Here is a 16644-nt window from a genome sequence, read left to right as displayed (position 1 = left end):
TCGAGCCAAATTGTCATTGAGATATACAAAGTTAGCACTATTCAGGTTTTCAAAGTGTTCATCTTTACGCACGCAAACCTCTGATGAAATCAAAGACGCATTTTAGACTCCAAGAAACATTATGGTTACACCTTTGATATCACCTCATAACAGTACAAGATACATAAAAGGGGAAAACTCATGATATTTCTCTGATAAATATAAACTAGCCAAATATATGGTATCGTTTGAAAGGCTTTTAATGCAGTGATCAAATGAGATTATGCGTTCGATTCGCCTAAAACGAAGTTATTTACATCTGGGAAATATAAACTAGCCAAATATATGGTCTGTATGACCACATTTTTACAAATACGTGACCACTATTTTTTCAGAAATTAGAACTTATCCGTCTTTAGGCGTGATATACTCGCCGATTGTAAAACATGTTATTTATGGTTGAAAATGCTTTTAGTGCAGTGATCACGCCTAAAGATGGACAAGTTCTAATTTATGATAAAATAGTGGTCACGTATTTGTAAAAATGTGGTCATACAGACCATATATTTGGCTAGTTTATATTTCGCAGATGTAAATAATTTTGTTTTAGGCGAATCAAACGCATAATCTCATTTGATCACTGCATTAAAAGACTTTCAAACGATAAATAACTTCTTTTACAATCTGCAAGTTTATCACGCCTAAAGACGGACAAGTTCTAATTTCTGAAAAAATAGTGGTCACGCACCTTAAAATATGTGGTCACACAAAACATATATTTGGCTAGTTTATATTTCCCATGTATAAATAATCTTGTTTTATGCTAATCAAACACATAATCTAATTTGATCACTACACTAAAAGCAATTTCAACAATAAATAACTTATTTTACAATTTACGAGTTTATCACGCCTAAAGACGAACAAATTCTAATTTCTGAAAAAATAGTGGTCACGCATATTAAAAAATGTGGTCACACATACCATATATTTGGCTAGTTTATATTTACCAGGTGTAAATAATATCGTTTTAGGCGAATCGAACGCATGATCTCATTTGATCATTGCACTAAAAGCATTTCCAACCATAAATAACCTGTTTTACAATCGGCAAGTTTATCACGCCTAAGGACGGACAAATTCTAATTTATGAAAAAATAGTGGTCACATATTTGTAAAAATGTGGTCATACAGACCATATATTTGGCTAGTTTATATTTCCCAGATGTAAATAATTTCGTTTTAGGCTAATTCATTGATATAAAAACATAGTACTTATACCACAACAACAGAACTGAGACTAATCTTCTACTCCAAGACACATGATCCTCAATAAACAATATAATTAAGCATATGGTCCAATAACATATATAAGCATATATATAAACTGACAGTTGAGTTAACACTCCATCATCAAGATTGAATCAAATAGACAATAGGAAACCCAAATCCAAAGTAAATAAACTAGGAATTAATTAATTAATTCTCTTCATCCAATTCCTGCATTTGCTTGAGGACCTCAGCACAGCCAGAAGCAACCTCCTCTGCCATGTACAACATAGCATTGGCAAACCTGTCATTGGAGGCAATGTCGTTGTAACGGGTGAGAATAACGCGTGCAGTGCTTGGTCACGCCCAGGTGCTCTTTCGCTACAACTACGCTCAGGACTGTTTATTAGCTTCACATCACACACTTCATTTGCGCGATCCTGATCCACATAGATTACAGTAATTTGTGAAATCAGATCAGATCTGATATTCCATTATCTCAAAAAGAGTGGTTATCATGTTCTCTATTCCACACCCATAACCAGCACGGCAAGGGTCACATACAACACACCCTTCAAGCAGAAAAGGATCCCCCACCTCCTCCTTCATTTCCTTCCTTCTCACCACCACCACCACCTTCCTTGTCTTTCTTTGGTTGAACTACCTCAACCTTCCTCTTAAGCTTCTGTGATAAATTCTCAACTAGCTTTTTCACATCCATTGTACCCTTCACAATCACATTATCTTTCTCTTTATCAACTTTCATTTCAAGCACTCCTAGACACATCAAAATCATATTCTTCATATCAAAATCATAGAAAAATAAATAAAATCATTTTTATTTTAAATATTGAAAAATAAAAACCCACCTTTGGTTTTCATAACAATTTTCCCAATCTTATTAATACATCCTTGACAGTGTAGTACCAATTTCAAAACAGAAGTAGTAATTGACTGTTACATTAAACAAAAATTATATTAAAAACCAAAAAATAAAAATGAAACAAATTAGAAAAATACAAGAACAAAAAAAGAGAAAAAAACATAACCTCTTTTTTGTCTTCATTTTTCTTCTCATCAGATTTTTTGTTTGGTTCATTTTCCTTCTTGTTGTTATCCTTCTTGGGAAGTGGTGAAATGAGTTCAACTTTCTTCTTAATCTTCTCTCCTCCATTGTTGTTCTTATCTCCTCCACTGTTGTTGTTTTCTTCTTTTTTCTCTCCTCCATTGTTGTTGATGTTGTTGTTTTCTTGAAGCTATAATGAAGGATGAAGATTGAAGAAGATAGAAGAAGAATGAGAAAAGGGAGAAAAGGAAATGGCATGAGTGAGAAAGAGATGAGCCGATTCTTGCTACAGTTGTTTGCTTTTTTTATTTATCATTACTCTTTTTTTTTAATGACATGGATTTGGCCAAATTTTTTATTAATAAAAAGTTGCCAACAGGAAGGGTGTAGAGTGGTATTGCCACCTATGGTGGTATACCTATCATTACTCTGTACTCAAACATAGAAACTTCGTTAGTAATTGTATCAACAAGAACACCTACATGCAATGTCAAGTTTTGAAACCAGCAAACCCTCACTTTGGCTTATTGATAGTGGAGCAACAAGTCATTTAACTTGTGATTCAGAACTTTTTACAGAACTCGACAAATCTTATTCTTCTGTGATCACAGTTGCGAATAGAGCAAAAATTACAGTAGAAGGCATTGGAACAATTGTATTTAAGAATCACTCAGGTTCGAAACTCGTTTTGAGTGTTTTATATGTTCCTCAAGTTTCTGAAAATCTTTTAAGTGTTCCGCAATTGTTGAAAAATGGCTACAAAGTGTTATTTGAACATGAAAATTGTGTGATTAATGACCAAAACAACAAAGAGGTGTTCAAAATTAAGATGAAAAAGAACAGATTTTATTTAGAGTTGACGAAGAATCTAGAAGATGATGAAGATGAACGTGATTCGAAGAAAACTCATGTTAAAGCAGAGAATGAAGGTGCAAGTGAAAAATTGCCTTTCTTTTTAACAAAGGTGAAGAACCACCGAACTGCCATAATAAATGCGATGGTTAAGAGTGTTCAAAATATTATGTCTAGATATATTTAGATTTGAATTTATTAAGAATTGAGATAAAATATCACTGGGATATACCAATTATGTTCTTTTTATGTTTATAATATATATATATATATATATATATATATATATATATATATATATATAATTTTTTTTTACAGATTTTGTGTTTCTGTTTAACATTTTTTTTTCTCGATAATTTGAAGGTACAATTGGTCAATCACTCACCTCTCAAAAAAAAAAAATTGCTCAATCACTCTGTTTCTTTTTAAGTGTCAGTTAACAGTAGATTTATCATTCCTATTTAACTGTCGTTTTCGTATTTTAAGGGAATGATTTGTCAATTACTCTTATTTTTTTCAATAAAACTAATTAATGTTATATATTTGGAAAACTAAAGTTGTTTTTTTAAAACAAAGTTAGTTTGTTTTTTTCCATTGGGAAATGATAACTTGTGCACTGACTGATTAATGTTATATATTTGGAAAACTAAAGTTGGTTTTTTTTAAACAAAGTTACCAACACACGTTGGCTCAGTTGGTAAGGAACGGACCACTTCCTTGCAGAAGGTTGTGTGTTCGATTCCCTCTGCCGATGTGAGGGCAGTGTTGGTGGGTGATCTGTAAGTACCTCTATAAATGCCCTTTGGGCCCGGAGGCATGCCCTGACCCTGGTGGTGACCGGAGCCGAACCCACCTAAACTTTTTGTTACCAAAAAAAAAAAAGTTACCAAAAAAAAAAAGTTAGTTTGTTTTTTTCCTTAGGGAAATGCTAACTTGTACACTTTGGGCACATGTTAAGGAACTTAAAATGGAAATTTTGTTTAGGAAATTGTACCAATTTATTCTTCTAGATATTGAAAATTAATGTTTTGTAATAAATATTTGCCATTTATGAAATCTTTAACATGTGTCCTTAGAGCACAAGTTAGTATGACACTTTTTCTTAAAACAAAGTTTGTTTCTTGTTATCTTCACTACCTATAATAATGTTTCAATGAAGAGTTAAAATTCTATAAATTAGATGAGTAGTAATGTTAAAAATTTCAAGTGCAAAGTAAAAGAACAAATTTGAGAGAAAAAAATAAATGACTCCATGAATATTCAAAAGAAAGAAAGAGTGGAAGACTCGTTGGAAATTGACTTAAATAATTAAAGAGATTTGCACAATATTTAGAAAGTTGAAAATTATTTGTTATGAGAGAGTGTGCAAAAAAAAAGGAATTTCTTGGAAAAAGAGTTAGTAACTAACAATTGTTTGGTACGAGAGAAAGATAACATATTAAATTTATTGAAAAGGAAAAGTGTGTGAAAAAAAATTATTTGTGTATTAAAATGAGTGTATAATAGAAAAAAAATGTGCATAAGTACACTTCACTAATTTGAATGTTAATATTCCAAAACGACACTTAAAAAGGAACGGACGGAGTATCTAACATTTGTAAATTAAGAATGGTGTTTTTCTATAAAATTTTAATTTTGATTAAAATATAATTATAGATGTTTGTGACTTTCAAATTATAACAAATCATATTTATCTTTTGTAATGACACCAACAATATAAGAAATATAATATAAATTTTGTCTTTTTTAATAACACCAACAATATAACATTAATATAAGAAATTTATTTAAGGGTATGATTACAATAATAAAGAAGTCATCCCCAAATCTCATATTCCTTTTATATAAAGTATTGATATAGAATCGATAATACAAACACTAATTTTTTTTTTTTGTTAAAATTATAGTTAAAGATATTCTGTACTTTCATGTTGTAACAAACTATTTGTCAAAAAAATATTGTAACAAACTATATTTGTTTTTCTAAACGTCAAAAAAAAAACTATATTTGTTTTTCTCAATGACACCAAAAATATACCAAATATAATATACATTCTTATTTTTTAAACGACATCAGCTGCATAGCAAATCTATAATAACAAATATTAAACGAATTAGGAGAAAAACACTCTAACGTAGCACAAACAAACTATGAGTATATCCTATTTATTTATAATATTTATAATAATTATTAATAACAACTAGAATTTAAAGATAAAGAATTTGAAATTTATAAAAAAAAAAAAAAAAAAAAAAAAAACTAAGAGAATTACACTCAAACGTAACTAACTAGGAGCAGTATATATATTTACTCGGCTTAAATATGTGATTCGTCCTTGCAAATAGGGGTCGCTTAAAATTTCGTCCCTGCAATCGCTAATCCTTTTTTTTTGCCCCTGCAAAGTTTAATCAGTTAAAAATTCGTCCTTTGACCCAGTTAATCACTGCCACGTCAGCAATTTACCAAAAATGGCATGGGAATTGACGAAAATACCCCTGGCTTATTTTTTTTCCTTAAAAAAAATTTCAAAATTTTGAAATTTTTTTTAAAATTAAAAAAATCTGAAAAAATAATTAAAAATCATAAAAAATTTCGGACAATAAAATGTTAAAATTAAAACTGAAAAAACTGAAATTTTTCGGAGAAAAAATTGTAAAAAAAAATTCAGGAAAAATCTGGAAAAAAAAAATTTTTGAAGGAAAAAAAAATAAGCCAGGGGTATTTTCGTCAATTCCCATGCCATTTTTGGTAAATTGCTGACGTGGCAGTGATTAACTGGGTCAAAGGACGAATTTTTAACTGATTAAACTTTGCAGGGGCAAAAAAAAAGGATTAGCGATTGCAGGGACGAAATTTTAAGCGACCCCTATTTGCAGGGACGAATAACATATTTAAGCCTATTTACTCCTCCATCACTTTCTCGTCAAACTCTCCCTCTCTCACACAAACAAACCCTAGCAGTGACTTCGTTTCCAACTTCTACTCACAAACAAACTCTAGCAATGTCTTCGAATCATCATCATCCCTGCTGCGACATCTGCTTCTTCTTCTGCGTCCTTAGTGCCTTCGGCTGTATCATCGTTCTCGCGTTTGCAATATCCGACTCGGAAACCACCACCAGCCTCTCTGACCTCCCAATATTCCAAGTCAACTCGGTGGGTGCACTCAACTCACTAACTGTTAACGGCACCCAATTCACAGCTGAGTTCGATATTTCAGTCTTCGCCTATAACCATAAAATCTATTCTCGTGCCTATTACAAGGCAGTCTCTGCAGAGCTCTTTTACGGAGGTGAAGGTCTGGTTCTAAACAGAACATCTCTGCCATCTTTCACCACCCATAGGAAGAGTGATAGCGTGATTAAGATGACACCATCGGTTAACATGTCTGAGGATTTTGGCGGTGTAGCAAGCGACGTTGCTCTGAGGCGCAAAGATGGAAGGGTAGAGTTTGGGCTGATTGTGTCGGCTTTGTTTAAGTACAAGAACAGATTGGCTCATTCCGACTGGACATCTTTGAAGGTTGTTTGCAATCCACTCAAATTTGCAGTTTCTCCAAATGTCTACAACACAACAACAAGCCATGGGGTTTTATTGGAAGGTTTAACCTGCACCAGAAATTACTGAACAATATCAATATTCATATGCTATTGACTTAGTTTGCTTATCTTTTTTTACTTTTAGGTCAAAAGTGTTATTTTCTTATTTATTCTGGTAGATATATTATATATTTCAAGACACTTAATTAATTAGTCTATTATATCAGAAGTGTGATTTGATTATGTTTATTTATAGTTTTGTCTTGTTTCTGTAACTCGATTTCTAGTTGATTAATCTCTCCTATTAGGTTAGGGAAAAGGGAATTGTGTCAACAACGAAAGTAAAAAAATCCTTTGTCCATCACTTTTTCAATATAAAAAATGTTTCGTTTTCACTTTTGGGGTTTAGCCTTCTTCTAGTCATTTTCTTTGTTTTAGTGTTTTCATCCTGTTAGTTTCAGGAGGGTAATCATCTTTGTGTAACTTGTGTTATAGGTCAAGTATTCTATAATATTTTTATTTTTTTTAACCTAAAACAAAAAAAGAGCATTCAGCTAGTCATGCTATCCTTTTTTTTTTTCTTTTAAATTTGGTATCGGGTCAAGATGACAAATTAATTAGGGGACCAATCCCACTACTCATTAGCGGGAACACATTAAAAGCAATGTTTGTATAAACTCGCTTACAGATATTGTCATCGAAAAGATTCCAACATGAGACCTTAAAAGGGACGCATTTCATGGTCCCAAACCTACAACATCGGACCTTGGTTTTGATAATTTAACATTACTTCTTTAAAACAATAATTTAACCTTATATAGTCATGTGATTTGCCTTCCTCGGTTATTTTTTTCAATAATTTAAGTTATGACTGGGGAAGAGGTGAAGATTTTATTTCTTTTGTATGATCCAACGATAACTTGCATATTTTCTTTTGTGAGTAAATTTGTTCTTTTGGGCTATAAAAAAGTGACTTGCAGTCCTAATTAGTTTCAATAAGAAGCAAACCCAATCGCATGCATATGCAGCATCAATTCCTTCATTATTTGTAACCTGCCGCTTGCTCTAAATAGCTAACTGCTCCCGCTTGCTCTAAATAGCTAACTGCTCTAAATAGTTTTTTTTTAAAGATGCTCTTTTTTTTTTTACAAAAAGAAAATGATATTCATTCATTCAAATTGATAAAGTACATCATATACAATAACATGTTCAACATCGCTAAAAATGTAAAGGGTGAATCTGTGAACAAACTCACATCATCCAAATTAATATCATACAAGAGCAAAACGTCTACAAATAATATGATAAAGCCTAAGTCACCGAAATATTCATGTTTCTGGATCTGTAGCGTTGACACTTAAATCATTGATAGAATTTGTAATTGACTGAAGCTGATCTTTCAATAGTAAACAAACAAACACTGCAACAAGACCCGAAATCAAACAACGCCGCACAAGACGACGAACAACACAACGCCGCACTTAAACGACAACAAAGATTTTAGAATTTGGTAGAACTCTGACAAAGAAAGGGCATTTTGATGAGAGGGAGACGAGTGAAAGAGGGAGACACGCACATGGCTGGTAAAATAGGCTTTTTAAATTTGGACCATTTATTTAGATCTAATGGATCTGGTTTATTCCTATGAGCTCTCACAATAAACACTCCTCTTATTTGATGTACTCCCTGCATTTTTTTTTTTTGGAGGGGGGGGGGGGGGGAGTGATGACCACAGGAAAATATCTTGGGTGGATTGGAACATTGTTTGTCGTGGTAAGGAGGTTGGTGGTTTGGGGGTTAGGAGAATTAGGGAGTTTAATATTGCTTTGTTAGGAAAATGATGTTGGAGGATGTTGGAGGGTAATGGTAGTATGTGGTTTAGGGTGTTGGCAGCGAGGTATGGGTTGGAGGGAGGCCAGTTGTTGGGAGGGGGCCGTGAGGCTTCAGTGTGGTGGCGTGATATCTATGCATTATGTAGGGAGGAGTGGTTCACCAACCACGTGAGGGGAGAACACTCTCTTTTGGTCGGATGTTTGGTGTGGTGGAGAGGAGTTTAGGGTTAGGTTCAATAGATTATATGATTTATCGTCGTTTAAGGGGACTTCAGTGTCTGATATGTGTCATTTACGATGGGGGGTGGACGGTGAGGCTTGGAGGTGGAGGCGGAGGTTGCTTTCGTGGGAGGAAGGGTTGTTGGGGAATATAATATTATTGCTTCATAATGTGAATTTACAGGTTGCTAAGGTTGATAGATGGCTTTGGACGTTAGAATCATCAAATGCTTTCACTGTTCGAAGTGCCTACAAATATATTACTCTTCAACCTCCTTTAGTGTCTTCGGTGGATGCCTCTTCCTTGTGGCATTAAGATGTTCCGTTGAAGGTTGTGCTCTTTGCGTGACGCTTGTTTCGAGATAGATTGCCCACAAAAGATAACTTGCTCCGTCGTGGTGTTATTGACCAAGCATCTAGGTTGTGCATGTCTAGTTGTGGCTCATTGGAATCATCACATCACTTATTTTTACATTGTAATTTTTTTTGGATCTTTTTGGCACTTCATTTATAGGTGATTAGGCTTGTCAGTGGCAGCCCCTTTTTAGGTGTCGGATCATTTTAACCAGTTTAGCTGTAGTGGTGGTACCACAAAGGTGCACCGCTCTATTCTTCAGGTTATTTGGTTTGTTGTAGTTTGGGAAATATGGAAGGAAAGAAATAATAGGCTGTTTAATGTCAAAGAATGCTCGGTTAATCAGGTGGTCGACAAGATTAAGTCGCTTGCTTTTACGTGGTAAAGGCGAAGTATATTTCTCTTCCCCTCAATTACCATGGGTGGTGGCTTAGTTCGTTTACCATATTGGGAATAGGCTAAGAGTTTCTTTTCTGTTTTTTTGCTCGCTACAGGCGACTATTGTAAATATTGTTTTTGACTCTGATTTCCTTTCCTTAGTACGTCTTGTGCTAGGAAGGACTCTTTTGAGGTGGCAATATAATTCATTTTAACTTCTTAAAAAAAATATATTATACCATTCAATATCGTTTTACCTTATTCATATTTTTTATATTTGACTGTTACACTGTGAGAGTTTATATCATATATATCATCCAAGTAAATTTTTATTGAAATTTAAAATCATTTGATACGTTTTTGAGACCCAACAAGATTAACGATATTCAATAAAAATGGATAAACCGTTAATCTTAGTGGGTCTCAATGACATATCAAATGGTTTTAGATTCGTGTAAAATTTTACATGGATGATTTATATGATATAAACTTATTATCTAACGGTCAAATTTAAAAAATACGAATCAAATAAAATGATACCCCCTCCATTCCTTTTTAAGTGTCGTTTTAGAAAATTAACACAAAAATAGCGATGTGTATTTTTGCACATTTTCTTCCTATTATACCCTCATTTTAATCCATCAATAAATTTTTATTTTTTTGCACACACTTTATCTATCCAATAAATTTAATATGTTATTTTTCTCTCGTAACAAACAATTATCGGTTATTATCTTTTTCTTCCAACAAATTTCTTTTCTTTTTTTTTTGCGCTCTCTCTCTCTCTCTCTCTCATAACAAACAATTTTCAATTTTTTAATATTATGCACATTTTTTAATTACTTGAAATCAATATAAAAATTATTCCAACTTCACATTAATTAAAAGTTAAGAAAAATTAACTTTCTTCCAACTCCTTTAAGTAAAGTTAAGGCTTCAACCAGTGCTAGAGTCACACTTGAAATTTTTAACAATCGCTACTCATCTAATTTATAGAATTTTAACTCTTCTTTTAACCATTGTTTAGAACACAATTTTGTTTAAATTTGAAGATAATAAGAAACAAACTTTGTTTAAAAAACAAACAAACAAACAAACTTTGTTTAAAAAAAAAAACAAACTTTAGTTTTCCAAATAGATAATGAGAGCTGCTGATGACCAGTTGGAGAAAGAAATCAATGTTGAGGTTCTCATCGGGCAGGAAAGTAATAACAACAACACTTCACCAATCAGGACCCATTCTGAAGCCGCATCCAGTGATGATTTTGCTAACAACACACAGCAGGACTTGAATGTTAATGAGGTGACTTACAACACTGCTTCCGACAAGGAGGACGATGAAACAATTAGAAGAGACTTGGAGATACAAAATAGGGTTTTTCTACAACAGTCTTGGGCAAACATTGCAGCAAATGAGGAAGCTGAACACAGGCTGCTCAAACAACTAGAGACTCAAGCACCAGAAGATCAGAACGCCTTCACCTTGGTGACTAACTCAAAAAGTAAGTTATCTAAACCTAACACAACTTTGAAGAGTAACTATGCTACCAGAAACAAAACTGGTGTGAAAAAGCCTTTCAGATGAAGCTTTTATATTGGAACATAAGGGGTATTGCCAACTCCCCATCTAGATTGGCTTTAAGTAGACTTATCACCCAAAACAAACCTGATTTTGTGTTTATAGTTGAACCTTAGATGTCTTATTATGCTTTTCCTGTCAACTGGCTTCACAGGTTAAACCTAAAGCTTTTTGCCTTAAATAGCAGACCAAACAACCTCCCAAACCTTTGGTGTATTTGTTCAACATCCCTTAACCCTATCATTATTCATAGTGATGACCAACAAGTTACCTTCAAAACTACCATTAATAATATAGATTTTTTCTTCACTGCAGTTTATGCATCAACTAGTAACCTTCAGAGAAAACTCTTGTGGCAAACCCTAACATCTTTGCAAACTTCTCATCCCAATGCACCATGGTGTTTTCTTGGTGATTTCAACACCATTTTAGGCGCACATGAGCACTACGGTGCCCTAAACCCGGCAAGACCACCTATTGCTGACTTCCAAAACTGGACCGACAATAATGATCTTTTTCATATCCCTACTAGGGGAGTTTTACACACTTGGGACAACAGAAGGGGTGGTAGGAGACATGTTAAAAGGAGACTGGACCGTTCTATCTATAACCAAGTTTTGTTAGATTTCTGTACCTAAATATCTTGCAACTCCCTTCTCAAACACCGATCTGATCACTTTCCCATCATTCTTGATATCAAAACTGATAACCTGACCTTCACCTCTAGCTTCAAGTTTCTCAAAATGTGGACTTTACATCATGATTGCAGAGATTTTATTGCTAATTGCTGGAATGATAGAGTTGTTGGATGCCCTATGCATATTCTGTCTACAAAATTGAAAAACTTGAAAAATAAACTGAAAATTTGGAACAAACAAGTTTTTGGTAACGTTCACTCATATATTCAAGAAGCAGGACAAAACCTCTCCACCATTCAAAACCAAATTCACTCTACAGGGCACACTGATGAGTTGCTCAACCAAGAAAAATTGGCCCACATAAAGCTTGATGAAGCCCTGACCAGACAGAATGTTTTTTGGCAAGGAAAGACTAGAGTTAATTGGCATGTTGAAGGTGATAGAAACACACAGTTCTTTCATAGAGTCTCAAAGATCAAAAACAAAACTAAAGTAATATCTTCCATCAAAATTGCTGAGGAGGACATTAGTGATCCTACTCTTATAGCTGAACATATAGTTTGCTATTATAAATGTTTGTTTTCCACTAACACTGTTTTGCAGGAACATTTGCTTGTGGAGGAAGTAATCCCTAATTTGATTGACAACAACACAAACTGCTTACTCACCAATCTCCCATCCATAGAGGAAATTAAACATGCAGTTTTTGATCTAAATGGAGACGGAGCACTTGGTCCAGATGGTTTTGGAGCTTCCTTTTTCCAAACATACTGGGATATTGTTCACAAAGAAGTGGAGAATGCTGTGTTAGAATTCTTTACAACTGGTTGGCTTCTTCCAAATGTCAATGCAAACAATATTATCTTGATTCCCAAGTCCCCTGATGCAGACTCCATAGACAAGTACAGACCAATCGCCTTGGCAAACTTCAAGTTTAAGATCATTTCAAAGATTCTTGCTGATAGACTTGCAACAATTCTACCCAACATTATTTCTAAGGAACAAAGAGGCTTCATAAAGGGTAGAAACATAAAAGACTGCATATCTCTAACTTCAGAAGCCATCAATCTTCTTGAGAAGAAGTGTTTTGGAGGAAATTTAGCTTTAAAGATTGATGTCTCCAAAGCTTTTGACACTCTGAGATGGGATTTTCTTATTAAAGTTCTGAAGTGTTTTGGATTCAATGATACCTTTTGTAATTGGATTCAGGTTATTTTACATTCAGCCAAGATCTCTATTTCAATTAAAGGTTCTCTTCATGGTTATTTTGATTGTAATGGAGGTGTCAGACAGGGGGACCCCTTGTCCCCTCTTCTCTTTTGCATTGCAGAAGAAGTCCTTAGTAGAGGAATATCTAGATTGGTTGAGGATGGAAAAGTTTCCCTGATAGCTGGAACTAGAAGTGTTCATGTCCCCTCCCACTGTTTTTATGCTGATGATCTCATGGTCTTTTGTAAAGCCAAAACTTCCAACTTACAGGCTTTAAAGGATCTTTTTACTAGGTATGCCATTTGTTCAGGCCAAATTATTAACATCAATCAGTCTTCAATTTATTCTGGTGGTGTCAGCAATGATAGACTAGATTCAATAGTGAACATGCTGGGTTTTCAACTTGGAACTTTGCCTTTCACTTATCTGGGTGCACCTATTTTCAAAGGGAGACCAAAAGTTATCTACTTCCAACCGATTGCAGACAAAATTAAAGTTAAATTAGCTTCTTGGAAGGCTTCGCTTTTATCTATAGCAGGCAGGACTCAGCTAGTAAAATTAGTTATTCAGAGCATGCTTCAACACACCATGTCTATCTATTCTTGGCCTATTTCTCTCTTAAAAGATATTGAAAGATGGATAAGGAATTTCATTTGGAGTGGGGACACCGAGAAGAGGAAATTGGTTACAGTTTCTTGGAAGAAGGTTTGCTCAGACTTTGATGAAGGTGGTCTGGGGATCAAATCCTTGATCTGTCTTAATGAGGCAAATAATCTTAAACTTTGTTGGGACATGATTCACTCAGATGAAAGTTGGGCTCATTTGCTGAGAAGTAGAGTGATTAGAAGAAATTCTTGTATCTCTCATCATATTTATTCATCTCTATAGAGCAGCATCAAAAATGAATTTCCTACCATCATTGATAACTCTACTTGGCTTCTGGGAAATGGTCAACACATAAATTTCTGGCAGGATAACTGGTGTGGAGTCATCATTGCAGATCATCTTCAAGTTCCAGCGAATTTATTGAATTCCTCTCCACAATTTGTTCATGAATTTATTGATCAAAATTTTTTGTCAATCCCTCTAGATTTGCAAACACAGATTCCACTGCTCAATAATCTTGTGAAGCAAGTTACTATCCCCATCTTCCCCAAGGACGATAAACTGGTCTGGAGACACACAACTTCAGGTAAGCTTCCACTTAAAGAGGCTTTTCATTTCAAGAAGCAACATCACTTGAAGATACCTTGGTCCAAATGCATCTGGATAGAGACATCCCTCCCTCAAAGGCTACCTTAGTTTGGAGATTGATGCCAGGGAAACTTCCAACGAATGATATGCTGGCACAAAGGGGCTGCCACCTTCCTTCCATCTGCTCCCTATGTCAGTCATACGCTGAAACTCAACTTCATCTATTTTTTGACTGTCCATACTCTTTAAGGATTTGGAATTGGCTTGCGGCAACTCTTGATACTCCTCTTCACTTTCAGTGTTTGGAAGATATTTGGAATCTTCACAATAGGTTCTCAAATAAACAGTGTAAGGTGGTTGTCAATGCTGCGTTAGTTTTCACTATCAACGCTATTTGGTATGCTAGGAACCAGCTGAGATTCAACAACATCAAAATTCCTTGGAAAAGTTCAATTTCTTCAATTATATCAAATATTAACCTTGCAGGAAGTTGCACTAAGGCTACTTGTGTCTCAATGTCTGACTTTGTCTTATTAAAGAAATTCAACATTACCTTGCATCCTCCTAAAGCACCTGTCATCAAAGAAGTTTTTTGGAACCCTCCTTCACCTTCTTGGATTAAGTGTAACACATATGGGTCTTCAAACAACAACACTTTAGCATGCGGTGGCTTATTCAGAAACTCCCAGGCAGATTTCGTTCTTTGCTTTGCGGAAAATGTTGGTACAGGGAACGCCTTTCACGCAGAACTCTTTGGAGCAATGAGAGCCATTGAAATAGCAGCTGCTAACAGTTGGTCAAATTTATGGTTAGAATTAGACTCTTCTCTGGTGGTTAATGCTTTTCACAACAATTCTACCATTCCTTGGAGCTTACAAAACAGATGGGAAAATTGCATTTATCTTTTGGGCAGCATGAATTTTATTGTTTCTCATATTTATAGGGAAGGGAACCAATGCGCTGATGCCCTAGCTAATTTTGGTTTATCCCTAAATCAACTCACTTGTTGGAACCTTATTCCTCCCTTCATCCAAATTTTTTATGTTGATAACAAAATAGGTTGGCCTTTGTTTAGGTTTGTTCCTTCCTAAGGAGGTTTTGGTTTGGTCCCCCTCCTTTTGTTTTCTTGTTGTTGTTGTTTCCTTTTTTTATATGGTTTAATTTATTTCTGGTGGTAGCAGCTTCCGTTGCTCCACTTTTTTGCTAAAAAAAAAAATAGATAACATTAATTAGTTTTATTGAAAAAGATAAAAGTAATTGACAAAGGGTATAATTGACAAATCGTACCCTTAAAATACCAAAAAGACAGTTAAATAGGAACGAAAAATTTACCATATATATATAGACACACACACTATATACAATAAAGAAAACAACCCCTTTCAGCACGTTCGGACTGGATTTTTTTCTTCCAAAAATGCCATCAATTTTCAATACAAATAACTCATGTAACAAATAGATAAGAATAAATTTAAGTATACTATATATAAAGAAAACAACACCCCTTTCAGCACGTTTGGGCTGGATTTTTTTCTTCCAAAAATGTCATCAATTTTCAATACAAATAACTCATGTAACAAATAGATAAGAATAAATATGAATATATATATATATTAAATGTAAATATATATATTAAAAAATGTAACAAACACGATGTGAATATATATATATATATATATATATATATATATATATATATATATATATATATATGTCTGATTTTTTTCCTTTATCTTTTAAGGGTTAATAGTGTTTTACCCCCCTGTAATATAGGTCATTTCCGGTTTTACACCCTGTAAAATATATTTTTTGATTTACCCCCTGTAAAATATTTTTGTTTTGATTTATCCCCCTAATAGGTCATTCAAAAACCAATTTTTTATTTTTTTTTCTTCAGAAATTCTGGTTTTTGAATGACCTATTAGGGGGGTAAATCAAAACAAAAATATTTTATAGGGGGGTAAATAAAAAAAAAAAATTTACAGGGTGTAAAACCGAAAATGACCTATATTACAGGGGGGTAAAACACCATTAACCCATCTTTTAAAAAGTGTAACAAACTAGATGAGTATATTTATACTTAACTTTTTATTATCCCAATTATACCCTTAAACAACTTCTTCCATAATAAAGATTGATGATGGTGTCACAAAAAAAAAATTAGATTATATTTTTTTGTTATATTGTTGGTGTTATTGAAATAGATAATCATGTTTAATTTGGTTTGTCATAACTAGAATGCAGCAAACATTTATATACTAATTTTAATCAAAATAAAATTTCATAAAAAAATATAGTTCATAATTTTCAAATTTTAGCGCAGTAAAAAGAGTGGAAAGACGGGCACGTGAGTGTCCGTCTTTTCGCTAGTAAATATAACAGAAAAAGGATATAATACAAACCCTAGATCTATGGAAACAAAATATTTATCGAGAGAAACTCGACACAAAGAAATCAAAACAAAAGCAAAATTGGCCACCCATGCACACTCCAAAAAGAAAGATCCACCACCCAAGCAAGCAAAAAATAGAAGCA

The 16644-nt window shown here is 33.8% G+C and overlaps 2 protein-coding genes across 2 annotated transcripts; one reads left to right on the top strand and one right to left on the bottom strand.

Moving 5' to 3' along the window:
• Positions 1–1302: 1302 nt before the first annotated feature.
• LOC146921678 (heavy metal-associated isoprenylated plant protein 1-like) lies at positions 1303–2757 on the bottom strand. Its single transcript, XM_085711363.1, has 4 exons — positions 2743–2757; positions 2298–2504; positions 2118–2202; positions 1303–2025 (listed from the first exon to the last, which is right to left on the bottom strand). Exons 1-4 carry the CDS (start codon positions 2755–2757, stop codon positions 1823–1825), a joined length of 510 nt encoding a protein of 169 aa, XP_085567489.1. The 3' UTR covers positions 1303–1822.
• A 7873-nt stretch (positions 2758–10630) lies between these two features.
• On the top strand, positions 10631–15073 carry LOC146921677 (uncharacterized). Its single transcript, XM_085711362.1, has 6 exons — positions 10631–10991; positions 11384–11687; positions 11796–13752; positions 13888–14107; positions 14596–14939; positions 15053–15073. Exons 1-6 carry the CDS (start codon positions 10631–10633, stop codon positions 15071–15073), a joined length of 3207 nt encoding a protein of 1068 aa, XP_085567488.1.
• The last annotated feature ends 1571 nt before the right edge of the window (positions 15074–16644 follow it).

The sequence above is a fragment of the Medicago sativa genome, chromosome 5, assembly GCF_051527215.1.
Source record: "Medicago sativa cultivar Bolivia chromosome 5, Bolivia_mono, whole genome shotgun sequence".
NCBI lineage: Eukaryota > Viridiplantae > Streptophyta > Magnoliopsida > Fabales > Fabaceae > Medicago > Medicago sativa.
This window is presented reverse-complemented; position numbering and strand designations above follow the sequence as displayed.

Coding starts and splice junctions, on each gene's coding strand:
- LOC146921678 (XM_085711363.1), bottom strand. Junction 2,203..2,297: donor AAAATGAAGACAAAAAAGAG/GTTATGTTTTTT, acceptor TTAATGTAACAG/TCAATTACTACTTCTGTTTT. Junction 2,026..2,117: donor AATTGTTATGAAAACCAAAG/GTGGGTTTTTAT, acceptor TGATGTGTCTAG/GAGTGCTTGAAATGAAAGTT.
- LOC146921677 (XM_085711362.1), top strand. CDS start 10,631: ATGAGAGCTGCTGATGACCAGTTGGAGAAAGAAATCAATGTTGAGGTT. Junction 10,992..11,383: donor CTTGGTGACTAACTCAAAAA/GTAAGTTATCTA, acceptor TCTTCACTGCAG/TTTATGCATCAACTAGTAAC. Junction 14,940..15,052: donor TAGAATTAGACTCTTCTCTG/GTGGTTAATGCT, acceptor TCATATTTATAG/GGAAGGGAACCAATGCGCTG.